This window comes from Cuculus canorus, chromosome Z (assembly GCF_017976375.1).
Source record: "Cuculus canorus isolate bCucCan1 chromosome Z, bCucCan1.pri, whole genome shotgun sequence".
Classification (NCBI taxonomy): Eukaryota; Metazoa; Chordata; class Aves; order Cuculiformes; family Cuculidae; genus Cuculus; species Cuculus canorus.
The window spans coordinates 34,898,879-34,914,406 of record NC_071441.1 but is presented as its reverse complement, the minus strand read 5'-3'; the positions used below and the strand labels follow the sequence as shown (position 1 = coordinate 34,914,406).

Below are 15,528 nucleotides of genomic sequence, written 5' to 3'. Positions count from 1 at the left end.
GACATTTCGACCAAGAAACAAGACAAATGTTTTTTAACTCTTGACAGGCAAAAAGAAGCGTGACAGGTATTTGGGGAGATATTGCTACTAAGAGACATGAGAAGCCTAAAAGCAGTAGTTGTGAGGAAAATCAATCTCATCAGTCCTAGCATACTGATCACATTGAGATGAATGTCATAATGAATTAGGAACTTAACCCTCCCCTTCAGCTTTCACTATCTACACACTAACATTTATCTGAGAGTTCTCTTGATTATTGCAAAGAGAAGACAAACATGCACGTGCATTGTTTATCTGGGGATGAATCAAGCTTTAAATGTAGGAACGTTCATTCCCATGCTGGAAACTATCATTTGTGGATGAGGCTTACTAGACTGCACATTGCACCAACTCACACTGTAAAAAGGAAGGAAACGAGAAGTTCAAGTCATTCAGCAGTCTATTTACGAGTTACAAACAAATTCTTTCCCCCTTGTGCAGCTCTCTCCTTTCAACGATCCGCTTCCTGCTGCCACTTGCTGTGAGACTCCTGACTCTTCCCAAACACCACAGATGCAGCAAGCAGCCCCAACTTCAGTCTTCTGTAGTGTTTACACTTTTGCTTATTTTAATGCAGAGATAGTAACACAGGAATATAAGCATTTATCAGTCATGTAGGGAACACTCCATGCAAGCATGTTATCAGGCCTCAAATGACAGCTGTGATATTTGCTTGTCCTGAACACAAACAAGGAAAAATCAAACCTGAGGGAGTGAAGCAGTCACTGTTAGCTATTTGAAATACCACACTATCTCTGTGAAAGTGTTATAGAATTTAGATTAGCATACGCAGAGTGCACAGCTCACAATAGTGTCCTTATTTTGATGGGAGGCACAAAAGCCAGCAGGACTGTGTGGTGGCATCTAAAAGGTTTATTTTTTTTATTAAACAGATACTAAACAGCACAGCAAAGACATTGCTAGCCACACATACCCACAGGTAAGGGGTCAGGGCCATGTGCTATTTATTGTTGGCCTTCCTGTCTTTCAAGTCATGTCTTTCAAGACATGTCCTTCAAAAGAAGGAAATGTCCTTTTTTTAATAGAAGGCTGCAATTCTCATGTAACCACGTGGCCAAGACTGAACAGCACCAGCATCTGTAGAAGCAAAGGGAATGTATTTCACACATCAGCACAGCAGGGAAATGAAGGTCCAGAATGAAAATTCCCCATAGATGCTGGCTTTAACCATGTTAAATACTCCGGGTGTTGGGCAGTAGATGTCCCTGTTTCCCAGGTGCAGCCTCCCCTGAGTGCTTTATAGCTCTGAGTACAAAGACTGCAAAAACTGTGCTTAGGAAGTATGGGCAAAAGTATAAGCAAAATCTCAGCAGCAGTCACATAGCAGATTTTTTTTTTTTTTTTCATTTAACAGGTCCCTGCAATTCCCAAAATACCCTGTCATTTTGGCAGAAAACACCTAGTCTTACAAAATTGGCTTTACATACTAGAAGACTAGTAAGAATCAAGTACACTGTGAAATCCTCAGGGTTATTTTACACCCTTTAGATGTATATAGTTTGAAAATGCCATATTATTAATATATTATCATTACTGCCTACCTAGTTACTGGGCAGTTCTACATGTTGGCTCACAGAGTTTTCCTAAAAAAGAATGTTCCATCAGAAATTCTTCACAACTCCAGGACAGAGAATCTCAGTCCCTGGAGGTATTAGGGATCCAGGAGCCAAGTCATGAATGTCAGAGCTTTATATTCCAGAAACAAGTATAACTTGATTAATAAACATTTTCTGAAAGGTATCACACTTTTGGGGGGGTTGTTTTTTGGTTTATTTATTTTTTTTAAATATTATGAATCTAGTTCACAGAGTTACAAACGTCCAGATACTTGAACATTTCTGTATTGCTGAAAAAGATCCAAACGTAATAGATTATGTCATAGAAAAAAGTATCAATAGTATGTACTGATTAATGACTTAATTGTAAAAGTGGTTGCAACCGTAACAGAGTGCAGGAGAAAGGGGGGAGGGGAATGATTTGTAACAGCACAAGTAAAAGACATCACCTGAATTTTGCCAATCCCAGAATCTGATCACCATCTCAAGAAGAGAAAACACCTGACCTGGATTTCTGGCTTGAAAATGAGTCTTTAAGGTAATATCATTAAGGAGACACAGCTGACAAGTTATGTCAAACTCTTTTCACCAACTAGTTATGTTAATATTGCAGACTCAATTAGTCAGCCATTTCTGGCCAGATGCCAAAAAACTCCTATTGGACTGAGTTAATTTGCTATATATTTATAACAAACACTTTGTTCCATTCCATGGATTCATTTGCTTGGCCCACTTGTGTATATCAGAGTCACAGCTGCTAATGTCAGCTAACTGAGGTCCAGCAAAGAAAAAAAAAACAACACACTGATGTGCAGAACATTAGAAGTCATTAAGGTTTCGGGTGCAGGGCCAGGTCATAGGAGGGCTGACTCTTGTTTTATATAAATCAATGTGAAATCCAGACTCTGCCAGAAAAATGCAATAGAGGAGGAAACACAAGGGAAATCCACCATGTATTTTTCAAGAAATTTTAAAAAACTGATTTTTTTTATTACATCACAAATCAATTATTTTAAAAAATCTTCTATTTGAATCTATCCTATGCAAAAAGCTCCAGTGTAAACTACAAGCTGTTAAAAAGTCAATGCTCTGACATTTTAATTAAGGATATGGAAAAAGCTTCCATACATGACAGCAGATAATAATCTTCCTTAATCCAAATTTTGCTAACCACACAAGTTAAGAACCTGGCTCACATCCTAAAGACCTTAACATAAGGATATTTTAGTCACTGGCTGATAAAACTGAAATCCAAGGTTGATAGCACTATTTATACCTGAATTAGATACTTTCACAAATTTTTTTTTTGTGTTACTACAGATATACATATATATGTAAGCTTACCAGTAATTCGGTTTTCAATTTCTCCTTGCATCTGGAGTGAGTCCACATAAATGGTCCTGTTTCCAATGATTCGTGCACATGCAATTCCCCTGTATGGCTGACAGAACCCGTCTTCATGGTAATCTTCTCTGTAAATGACAGGTTAGGATTTTATGAGCAAAGTCTAGCTGTCCCCAGTGAATTTTTACAAAACGTATTCTCACAAAAGAAGAAAACTCAACAGGACTGTAAATCTGAAATTGTTCCATTCCCCAGATGCAGCTTTCTCCTCCAATTCTCTTCACGCTACCTTAGAAGTATTAGTGAGGCACACTGTAAATAGCTCATTGGAGAAAAAAGTAAACCAACCTCCAAGACTAATTTAAAAATCATATGCTAATGGTAATAGTATTTGACAGATGAGTCTGTTAAAAAGCTGTTAGACTAAGACAGAAACATAGACTTAGTTACACGTCCCCATGCATTTTTGCAATCCAGTTGCACCCAGTACAATTGCATCAAGCTGCACCCAGGATAACACCTGGTTCTCTTCTCCCACCTCTCTCTCCTTTTCTTCAGCAGAACAGCAGAAGAGACCTTGCCAAGCTTTAAGTAAAACACAATAATTTTGAACTCTGGACTAGGTAAATAGAATAAAAAATAATCAAGATCTTAATTATTTTCCTCATCTCTCAAGTCAGTCAATGACAAATTCTCCTTCCAATGCGTATTTTAATAAATTTTTTCAATACAATGAGGTTAAGGGCCACATTTTACTCCCTCACATCAGGTTAAGGGCCACTTCCTACTCCATTACATCAACACAAATATTTTGGCATAAAAGCACTAGCCTAAAGGCTCGGTCGTTCAACACATCATCCCCAAGCCCGAGTAAATAATACAGAGCTAATCTGTAGACCATAATTGTCTGAGCACTGAAAAGGGGCTTCAGAGTGAGAGCACTGTCAGAGCTAATATCCAGTATCCTGCGTGTTTCCTCTGACATGGCACAACCTCTGTGCTACAATTCACTAGCCTGATGGATGCACATCATGTACATCTCTGCACGATGGATCAAAATCAGAGTAAAACATAAACTACAAAACAAGACTCTAGAGTAATCCTAGGACACTCAAAAGCTTAATCAGTTTCTGTAATTACACAGTCAGTTCAAAAGTCTGAGGTATCCCACACCACCAATTTTCAAAGTATTACTTCAATATTCTCCTGCACTACATACATATCATCTTTGGAGATCAATACCTGTTTTGGTCACCCATGTTTCCACTTCTCTTATAAATTTCAGCCTCCCTTACATGCTACAGAAGCAGGACAAAACTGTTAGTAAATACATGTAAAACCACATAACTTCAGCTGGGCCAAATCAGCATGAAAACTTGCTGCCTGACAAAAGCTAGCTGTGATGAGCACATCGTCCAAAACCTGTGCAGTGCCTAGAACATCCCATTATTTCTGATATCTTATTCTGTCTTAGAAACCTATTTTGATTTTTCCTCTGAAGTCTCTCACTGATAAAACACATCTCTTCAGGGAACCTTTACCACCATTTCTTAAACTATAAACTCTTTGGTAGTGGATAGTTGGGCATGACTGTTGGTACAGTGTAGTCAAAAGCTGGAACCGCTGATAACCACTCAAGTAGCATCTCTCCCTTTCCTTCTCAGAAAGAAAATGACTTAACAGGACCCAATCCACCACACAGCTGTTAGATAAACCATCGTGATATGAAACATTTCATGCAGTTGTTATCCATACCTGACCTTTAAGATTGTTAAATATTCACAAAGAAGCATTTTGTCTGTAAACTCAGAAACAAATTCTGCTTCCACAGAGATATGTAAGTTTCTTATTATGGTGGATGAAGCAAAGGAGGAGTCTTTCAGGATCAGTTAATTCCTGCAGTGAAATTATTTCACTCTCAAAACAAACCCTCTAATTTTGCAACGACTACATCATGCCTGAAAGGATAAAAATATCAAAGCATTTTGTCTGTACCTGTTTAATGATCCTTGACCACCTCAGTAGGAAGTCAGCAATTCCTATAAGGAGCTGAATGAATATGAAATTGCTGTCTGTCCTCCCTCCCAAGAGTAAATTCACGATCTTGCAGACCAAAGTCTGCAATCTATCTAACTGAAACTGCACCACACAGTTATAACTCTCAGTGCAGGGATCTGCTGCCAATACAAAAAAAAAAAAAAAAAAAAAAAAAAGGAAAAAAATTCCATAAAAAACACCACTCCAAACAGTGTGAGTTTGGTCACAAAAGCAGTGTGATCTCTTACTTAGCTCAGTTTATTTATTTCTGTCAAGAACTTCTAAATACAGCATAGATACTATATATACACACATATGCTCCCCTCTCCCGTGTTATAGTCAACTGCTGATTAAACTAAACTGGATATGAGCATTACCATGGATGCAGGCAGAAGTAAATAGTAACTTGATTTCAGATACCCTGACAGAAGCTGGGCTATTATTCTACATGCATTTTTGTCAGGTTAGGCAACTCAGCGAATACAGTTTGACTAGTACTAGTGATTGAGGAGACAAAATTACATTAGTCTTCTTAGGAAAACAGCTGATTTTGACAAAGCTGAAGAAGTGGCAACACTTAGAATCTCCTTTCAGATTACCCTTTCCCTTGGCTACATGTACATACAGCACATGGCAAAACATCCGCAATAAAAAGCAAGCTGGAGGGAATCTGATAAAACAGCATAGAAGTAGTGTCATGCTCCATTCAAACAGGAGTTTTTGGAACCATGTGTGGCTTTGATTTGTGCTCCAAACCATATGCCAGCAATTTAGTTGCTGATCAGAGCAAGAGTTAAAAGCTGTTGAAAATACGCAGACAAACTGACTCTTCAATTTCCTGCTGCTTGAGCTATAAAGTCTACTCTGATCAAGAAACCTGGTAAAAGCAGAAATCTGACTCTGCGAGAGGAATCTAGAAGAGCTCAATTTGTTCCACTTGCAGAAACCTTATGAGCTAAACTGCCATAGGTACTTTTCTACCTTTGTTCTTTATTGTTTCTTTCTGAATGTTTCAAGATGGCATTATCTTTTCTCACTAATGATTTTCTTCCATTTTCATATAACTATTATACACACATACAAAAAACAAAACACAGACTTGGGAATGTGAAGTGTTGACCTTCTTTTTTCACCTTTGCTCGGAGTCAGTACACCTGGAACATGAAACTTCTCAGCACTCAATTAGAGTGGAGGTATTGTATATTCTCCTACTGAGAGAACTCTCCTCCCAACTACTTATCAGATGTTTGACCAGAATTTGGATTTAAAAATAAAATCATAAAGAATCTGACTAAACAGACCCTCTATTCCTAAAACCCCAACATCCACTTCTTAGGATGAATGCCATTAGTTTTCCAGGCCTATGACGTGATCTTCTGCCAGGGCAATAAAGTTAAGAACTAGCTTTTCAAATAAAAAGTTAAAGCAGAATAACCTTTTATTTCGCACACACACAAATAGAACGAAAACACTGGTATTATTTCAATGTACAACACGGGCTGCATCTAGGTTTGACCAGGCTTACAAGTCTGAAAACTTCTTGAAGAACCAACCACTCATGAGATATTTAAAAGTTCCTAAACACACAGATGCTGCACCATCTGATTAAGTACAGCCTGCCTTCAGGTTTGTGGGCAGAAGAAGTCTGTACAGAGAATTAACCAAACAAGCAATGCAGAAGAAAGATGCAGATTCAGTGTTATGGTGCCAGTTAAGTCTCCTCCCACTGACCCAAACTCTAACTCCCAGGGACATCTGGGTCTATAAAGGAAGAAATGGAAGATCTAGATGCCTCTGAATAGCAATAAAACCCAGCATGCGTGAATAGGAATCTCTCTAGGTGGTGATCATGCAAAGTTGCTATAAGGTAAATATTTCCTCTATATGTATATGGAGAGATTTCTAGGCACGCTGCACGCGCTGCAGAAACTTACTGAACATTGTCATCCCCATCCCTGCATTAAGCATTACTTCAATTTCACAGGCAACACAGAAAGAAAACCAATCGAAACAGTACAAAAAGAAAATACCTAGTGAACAAAGAGGCTTTTCTTAACAAAAAAATCTGAAACGCTGAAACAATACATCTAGGCACGATACACTATATGGTATCTATGTAACACAATCTATTCCATGCAACAGTCACAGTTTAACAATCCAGAGGGCATATGAAACAAAAAAGTCCCAGTTAATAAAAGGCAGTCGTGGAAACTCTGTTCAATACTAAAATCACCTTGCAAAGTACCGAAGTCTAATGAGAGCCTTCAGTACTTATCTGTTCCCCTGAAAACATAGTAAGTGCAAATCTAGTGGTTTTACTGACAAATAAAGAGAAAATACAGGAAGGTATAACAATCTCTATCCAGGGTTCATGAAAACAGCTCTGAAAGTGAAGTTGAGGGATGCTAGATATTTACTTGCTAGTAAGATACCTTTTGTCTGGTTGCATCCTACAAACTTATGTTGCAAAGACAATAGAAACTTACAAGTTAAATCTACTTTCCTGAAAATAGAACACTGCATCAGCCATAAAAAGAAACTCAGAAATCCTCTAGAACACTCAGAAAGAAAAACTTTTTTATTGAATACACTAAAATACCCAAATAATTTAATATAACCTACCAACAGACTTTCATAATAAAATTAACAAAAATCTTATTTAAACATATAATTTGAGAACAATTTCTTTTAATTATTCAAACAATAAATTAAGAAGTTATTTGGAGGGATACATCCTTAGCTCACACTTCACCAAAGTAAGCAGTACAAAGCCAATTCATAGACTACAACAGAATATTCCAGAAGTTAGTTTTTTAAAAGACAGTAGAAACTTTTTTTACAGCAGTTTCCCAGAAGCAAACTAAATGCAGTTAAAATCTCCCATAAATTTTCCACAACAAAATACAAACTTGAAGTTCTGACCTTCTTTCATATCACCCAGGGATTAAGCACCTTTTAATTAAAAACTCTTAAACACTAAGAGAGAATATTAGGATTCCCCTTCATATTCCATTACAAGTAGAGTGCCAAAGGAAGGAAAAACTCACGCAAAACCAGTTCAACAGTGACAGATGATGGAAAGGAAAAATTATTTATGTCATCCTATTTGCTGTGGGTAAAAAAGTACATTTGGTATATGGTCACCCATTTTGTAGGAAAGTCTCAGTGTTTTTGATAGCTACAGCTTGAAAACTAATGGCAGAAGCCATGTAAAGAGGATGATTTATAACTGACACTAAGATCACAGAGAAAAGGACAGGCATCATATTTCAGATTATGAGTTTACTTAGCCTGGTGTGTGGCTACACCATAAACATAAAGCACACAAGTTAAATGACTTGCAATACAAAGAATTAAAGAATAAAGGGTTTATGTTTAATTAAAGAGAGGCAAAGCACTTTGACTTGTGGGAACCATGTTTTAAAGGGCTGCATTAAAAAATCAGGAATTAATATTTTTAATATACATATCTATTCATTTTTTTTAATACTGCGTCTCAAAATCAGGACCTCTTCTAATCTGGCACTACAGCCCTTGCAATTTGTTACCCTTAGTCTTAACATGTATTATATCATAGTGCCAGGGAGAAAACTCAGCTCACAAAGGAGATCACTTTACGATGGCTAAAATGGGTTCCCGTCTCCAAATATTTACTCTCACTGAAACAGGTCACAGAGAAGATCTGAGAGAAGAGAAACATTGCTCTCTTGTCCATGCCTTACCATGGCTATAAACTTTGCCTCCTGTCAAAAACATAGTGAATTTAAATTAATATTACTATAGAAAAATACTTGGTGCTTTATGGTCAGCTTTGTATATTTACCCTTCAGGGAAAATATCAAATAGAACACTCAATTTCTTGTTTCACCATGAATTAAAATTTGTCGAGTATTGTCTTTTAAAGTAATACGACAGGCTATAAAACCGCTCTTTCTCATAGGCCTCCTGTTGTTCACAGGAGATCAATGCAACTTTTAATCCTGACATTCAAGGCAACAGGACTGCTGTAGAAATATTTGATGGAGGAAAATGATGGGATTTTTTTATACCAGAATTGCATGAACTATTAGTATCAATCCATTGAGAAGAGCTGGGCTAATGACAGGTGCTCCTGATAAAACTCTTAATTTCTACTCATACAGGGCAGAAAGTCAGTAACACACACACAAATGTGTTGGAGGTTTTAGCAAAGTTTCCAAAGCCCAGGTGTACAGGAAAAGAGCAAAAAAAACCCAAACCTGACCCAAACCACAAAGCATCAAACCCCACACACTTGCATATCTGTGACCTGCCTGCTGAAGCCAAGAAGTGAAAAGACAGCCGGGACAACTTCACTGCTGCATCAGGCCCTTGTCTGGATGGAGGCAACACGAGCCCATGGCACAGGAGAAAGGTGAGGCTTCCTGCCCTGTTTCCATGCTCCGAACAGTTTCATTTCTGACTAAAGCTTTAGATGCAAATAACCTACCTTTCTAGCACATGTAATAATATATTTGCACATCCTTACCCATGTCTAAAGATTAGAGCTACAGGGATATCAGAAAATATCCATTGAAGTAGTTAACAGTTCAAAGAGATACTTCTCTAAAATACAAGAGGGATGTAAAAACTTCTACACACTAAAGGAATGTAATAAACAGTATCATAAAAGAAGGGGAGTCTAGTGTTAGAAAGTCAAACACTAACAGGCAGGAGAATTTGTATGAATAGTCATAGCTCAGTTGAAGTCAATGGACCTATTATAATTTACACTCACCAGGAATATGGCCCATGAATTCTGTTATCAGAGGCTCATGGAGTGTAACAACAGACCCCAAAAGAAAGATTCCCTTACACCTAGTGCACAACTTCGATAAATATTTACAACTCTTCAGAACAGAATTCATTTTTGTGTTTTTTATCTTAAAAGTAGCATATAACAGAATCCCTAAAAAAAGTACTTTAAAGTCACATTTACCGAACACAGCAATTGTGTAGCATTTGATTTGAATGTTTACCTGCTAATTCCTAAAAAAAAGTACATTGTGAACTGAAAGTCCAGCTGTACTGTCTAAGGTCAGTAAAAAAAAAGCAACTGATCTTTATTCTACTGATTCTACTAAATGATGAATTTGTCAATGTTGATCTTAAGGATTTGAGACAGCATTTTAAGGCAGGTAGTAGATAAAGCAATTAATTGAAATGTCACCAGTAAAAACACAGCTGCCAATGGACTTGGTGTTTGTGACAAACTAGAGAAAAGTAAGTTGTTGTCAAATAGCCACTTGTAAACAGCCACCTTAGTTTTAGCCTGTTGCAATTATTTCAACAACAGATTATAAAATCAGTATTTTTAAAAGCAGAACTCAGGCTCAAACGTCTGTCTCTAAAACATAGTCTAAATCATGTTTTAAACATATATTCCAGTGTTACCCTGAAAGTAGGATGTTTTTAATGTAAGGTATTTAAAAAGCACTTGAACACAAGAAAGAGGGACGATATCAGTAAGATTTAAGCATATGAATGCTTCATTGAACCATGAACCAAATCGTCTATCTCACTAGACGTTACCTTAAGTGAGTGTCTTCACTCCTAGCTGAGCTGTTTCCTTGCTAAAAGATACTATTTTCAATTATTTAAATCAGTAAAACCAATGAAAAACGGTATTGCCTTCCTCCCTTTCTCAGACTTATCCTGTAATAACTCCTACAACAATTAAAACAGTCTGTACTGTGTAGGAAAGAACTGAACATACAAAAGTGTGCCAGGATGCTCATTAGATAACACTACACGTTGCTGTGGTTTGACAATACCACAGGCATTCACATATTTATTGTTGTTTTACATACTTAGAAAAGGTTTCCGTGTACCAAAAACTGTTGCTGTTCCAAAGTACAGAAATCACATACAGAAGCAGAGACAAGGGTGGCAGGATGGGTCTTACTACAGTAACTTGGTTAAAAATGTCAAAGCAGCAAAGCTATACAGGGACATCTATGTCCTGAATTTCTGCAAGGAATGGAGGACTGTCCTTGGATAATCTGCCATAGTCCTCTGATTATCACATGTAGTTTCAAACAGATGATCCAATATTATTTCTACCTACAAACACTCTGTTTACTCGAATGACATTTTTGTAAATTCTCCCTTGGCTTTCATAGGTGTCGGCATGTTGGGATGAAATCTTGGTATCAGCTGGAAGTCTAAGGAAGACTGCAGGTCTCTTTTGCTGAGCATCTGATATTTTTAAGAGAAACATCTCTGTTACAAACAAAGTTACTGAGGAACTGGAGAAAACAAAAACTTCCAGAAAACTAATTTCAACATGTGGGAACATGGAACCTGACCATGCAGCATTCCTTCTTCTTGCTGGAATGGAGGGTCCTCCCACCTCCCATTTTTAAGGCAAGTCATCCCTCTCAGTGTATTATGACTGTCTAATAAATTGTCTTCCTCCAGCATCCCCAAAGAAAAACAGTAGGGCCATCAAGCCTTCTGAAGAGCCCCTATCAAGCAGCTCCCCATTCCCCAAATCACCAGAGGAAAGCAAAATTCTTCACCTCCATCTTTCTCCTCCAGCCATGCCACTCTGAGAAAGTATACACAGGTCTTGGAAAAGTCCACCAGCTGAAAATGTCATTATAATGTAAGAGGCTGTTTTCATAGTTGCTCTTAACTTTGTAGAACTTATTTAAGCTGAAATTTCCACAATTCAAAGATGATTTTTTTATTTCTTCTTTTACTTCAAAAGAAATGGTTCAGATGTTTCAAAAACTGAGGCCAGAGAAAATTACCATTTTTCTCTTTAGGAAAAAAAGAAAAAGATAGCCCAAAAGAAAACCACTAACAGGAAGAGGAGCCGCTATTTGCTTGTGATGCCATCATGTTCCTTGCTATTGAGCAGGCACCTGAGACTTGCTGGAACACACCTTCTGCCGTTCCCATGAAAAACTATCCAAATCTATCCAGCCTTTACATCATTTCCATGTTAATGTGCCCAGCCAATGACAATGTAGCTGATACATTCTCCAAATATCCCATCTACAGCAAGCTTTGCAGATGTGTGTGAGGAAATAAAACTGCTTGGCACTCTTCTCAGAGCTAGCACCCAAGATTAATTGAGGTAATGGTATGAGGAGTTTGCTGAGGGTCCAGAAGGACAGGGGCTACGCAAGTGGGAGGAAGAGGCAGGTCAGGCATGCACAAAGGGGCTACCACCAGGACAGCACATAGTCTTCCAAAATGTGAGACCCAAAAATATTTTTTGGGTTTCAGCATTTCTTTCTGTCAACAGATAAGTATGTGTCTCCTCTTCCAGGGTGGTCTGTACTGAAGACAGCAGTCTATTATTAGCACTATCTGCTTGTTGGCTGGATCCAGCAACTGAGGTCTGGGTGGTATGGCTGAGGAATCCAGAACTCATGAAATAATTCTGGTGTGTCACCATAGTTCAACATAATATATTGTTGATTCTTGCCAAATTAGGAAAATTGGCTTTTTCTACACGGGAAATTCTATGCCGGTTTCAATCAAAGCCTCTGGAGTTCTCAAGACCTAAAAATAAGCGGGCAGTGCTCTATTTCAGCCACTGGAAAGTCAGACTTGATGATCTTAAGGGTCTTTCCTACCAAAATGATTCTATAATTTTATGTAATAAGTTGTCATATATTACAAAAGAAAGTAGAAAGTGTGCACTTCATCTACTGAAAGCGTGAAACTTTTTCTTATACTGCTTGCTGCTGAGACAGACTCTTCTTACTCTTTCTATTTCAGGGATTGAGGTAACATTTCATGTGTTCCTTGGGAAGACACATGGTGTGCTGGGTGAATAACTGGCTGAACAGTAGGGTCAAAAGAGCTGTAGGAAATGGCGCTGCATCTGGGTGGTGGCCAGTCACTAGCACTGCTCCTAAGGGCTTAATTCTAGGGCTAGTTATCTTCAATACTTTTATCTATGACATGGAGAAAGCATTTGAATGCACTGTTAGTGCGTTTGCTGAAGACACTAAACTGAGAGGTGCTGTGAACTCTCTTGAGGAATCTAGATAGATTGAAGCATTGGGAAATCATCAGTGGTAACAAGAACAAATGATGACAGTTTAACAAGAACAAATCATGACTTCTGCACCTGGAAGGGAGGAACACCAAATACAAGTATAAATTTTGAGAGGAAGGACTGGAGAGCAGCCCCACAGAAAGGGATCTGGTAGTGCCAGTTGACAGCATAGAATTATAGAGTATCTCAGGCTTAATGGGATCCATAAGGATCATTGAGTCAACCTGCTGCTCCTCACAGGACTACCTAAAACTAAATAATCTGAGAACATATCTAGACACTCCTTCAACTCTGACAGTCTTTGAGCCATTCCCACTGTTCCAGTGACTGACCACCCTGTGAGTGAAGAACCTTTTCTTAATGTCCAAGCTGAACTTCCCCTGATGCAGCTTCATTCCCTTTCCTTGTGTCCTATTACTGGTGACCAGAGAGAGGAGATCAGCACCTCTCCATCCACTAACGACCTTGAGGAAGTTGTGGACTGCCATGAGGTCACCTCCTAGCCTTCTCTTCCCCAACCTGAACAAGAAAAGTGATGTCTATTGATCTGTGTAAATCTTGTCCTCAAGACCTTTCACTGTTTTGGTCAACCTCCTCTGGAAATACTCTTAATAGTTTGATGTCCTTCTAACCCTGAGGCACCCACAACTGCACACAGTACTCGAAGTGGAGCTACCAGTCACCACTTGGCCCATAAATATCTCTCTGTTTACAAACAAAAAAATCTAGAAGGGCACCTTTCATAGTTGTCTCCCTTAGTACCTGCACCAAGAAGGTTATCTTCAACATGATTCAGAAATTTGCTGGACCTCTTCGTGTCCACAGTATGATATATCCAGTTGACACCCAGGAAGTTAAAACCCCATAAGGACAAGGGCAGCTGATTTAGAGATATCCCTTAATTCCTTGTAGGATAATTAATTGATGTTTTCCTGGCTCAGTGCTCAATAGTAGATTCCCACAACAAGATCTACTTTATTTACTTTCTCCTTTTGTTTACTCAGAGGCTCTCAAGCACGTTGTTGCCAACTGCAAGTGCCACACAGTCCAGCTGCTCCCTGACATACAGCGTCAAGCGCCAACCTCATCTGCCTCATCTATCCATCCTGAAAAGCCTATAACCATCCATCACAGCACACCAGTCACAGCACTTGTGCCACCAGGTTTCACTTATGCCAGTGATGCTGTAGCTCTGGGACTGGGCCAAAGCAGCTCTGGGACAGCAGGCTCAATATGCATCAGCAGTGTGCCCTGGCAGCCAAGAGGGCAACCACATGCTGGCATGTATTGAGCACAGTTTAACCAGCTAGTTAGAAGAGGTGATTAACCCACTGTATTTAGTGGCATGCGGCCTCAGCTTGAGTTCTGTGCGCAGTTCTAGGCCCTGCAATTTAAGAAGGTCATCAAGGTACTTGAATGCATCCAGAGGAGAGCAGCAAAGCTGGTGGAAGGGAACTTTATTTGCATTAGGCAGGTGAAAAAGAGTTTCTTCAAGGTAATTTTGCAAAACTGAGTCAGATGAAAGTATCAGGGTTTCTATATGCAGGTCAGCCTGCTGAGAGTCTCCTGCTGAACTAATGATACTGATTTTCCAGCCTGAAGGAAAGCACAGTGAGGCACGGGTAAATGTGCTTTCTGGATTGCAAAATCAAGTGTTAGAAAAACTGACAGGAGGCAGATAGGGAGCATGGAGGTTGTGTGCGCACACATACATATAAAAACAAAGTTTCTCTGACAGATCAAATATCGTTTATGTCCCATCTATAGTAATCCTTTGTCTCTTCTGTGTTATTATCAGATTGAAAAAAAAGATAAATGAGACACAATTTACTTTTTTAAGCAGCATCAGAGAGACTGCTGACTAGATGTACTTCCTGCAACTTTATTTTCAGAGTAGTATTACCTTGAATACTTCAGACTTTAGACTTAATAAAGCAGGACTGACTTAAAAGAGCAGATTTTCTTAGATCATTTCTTCCTTTTTGTAAAAACAATGCCTTCTGTCACTCCTATTATTATTTAGTTTTGATTGGAAATATTCAAGTTTTCTCAGTTCTTACTGTTTTTTTCACCTTTTCTCAAATACCGTAAATGAATCTATATCTGTTTGGCCCCTTCAAACTGCAACAAAGAATAAAATAATACAAAAGTAGCAAAAAAATTAACCATAAAGCCATAAAGATTGAAAGGATGATTTATGGTGTGTTGTTAAATTATTTCATTTTGTTAAATTACCTAGTTTTCATTAGAATGGTGTTCCTTTATCTTTGTGCCCATTTCCTTGTACGCACTTAAAGGCTATTCAGCATCCTAAGAAACTCTAATTGAACTCAATGTGGCATCAAATGCTGACAGGAAGTCTCAGGGACATATAACTACCTTTTTGTAGGACATACAATAAATACTTTGAAAGCCATTTAAGCTACTGAAGGAAGGATAGAAGTGAGCAGGAGGAAGTAAAATCAAAACAAACTAAAGATCACCGGTTATATCAGG

General features: G+C 38.4%; 1 protein-coding gene across 3 annotated transcripts in view; it reads right to left on the bottom strand.

Annotated features, from left to right (window-relative positions):
* The window catches only part of ROR2 (receptor tyrosine kinase like orphan receptor 2), a 138,258-nt gene that overhangs the window by 7,935 nt on the left and 114,795 nt on the right, over positions 1-15,528 (bottom strand). For all 3 annotated transcript variants that reach the window (XM_054055344.1, XM_009566354.2, XM_054055345.1), the window contains exon 5: positions 2,961-3,088. In XM_054055344.1, coding sequence (XP_053911319.1) covers positions 2,961-3,088 — 128 coding nt within the window. The remainder of the gene's footprint in view (positions 1-2,960; positions 3,089-15,528) is intronic.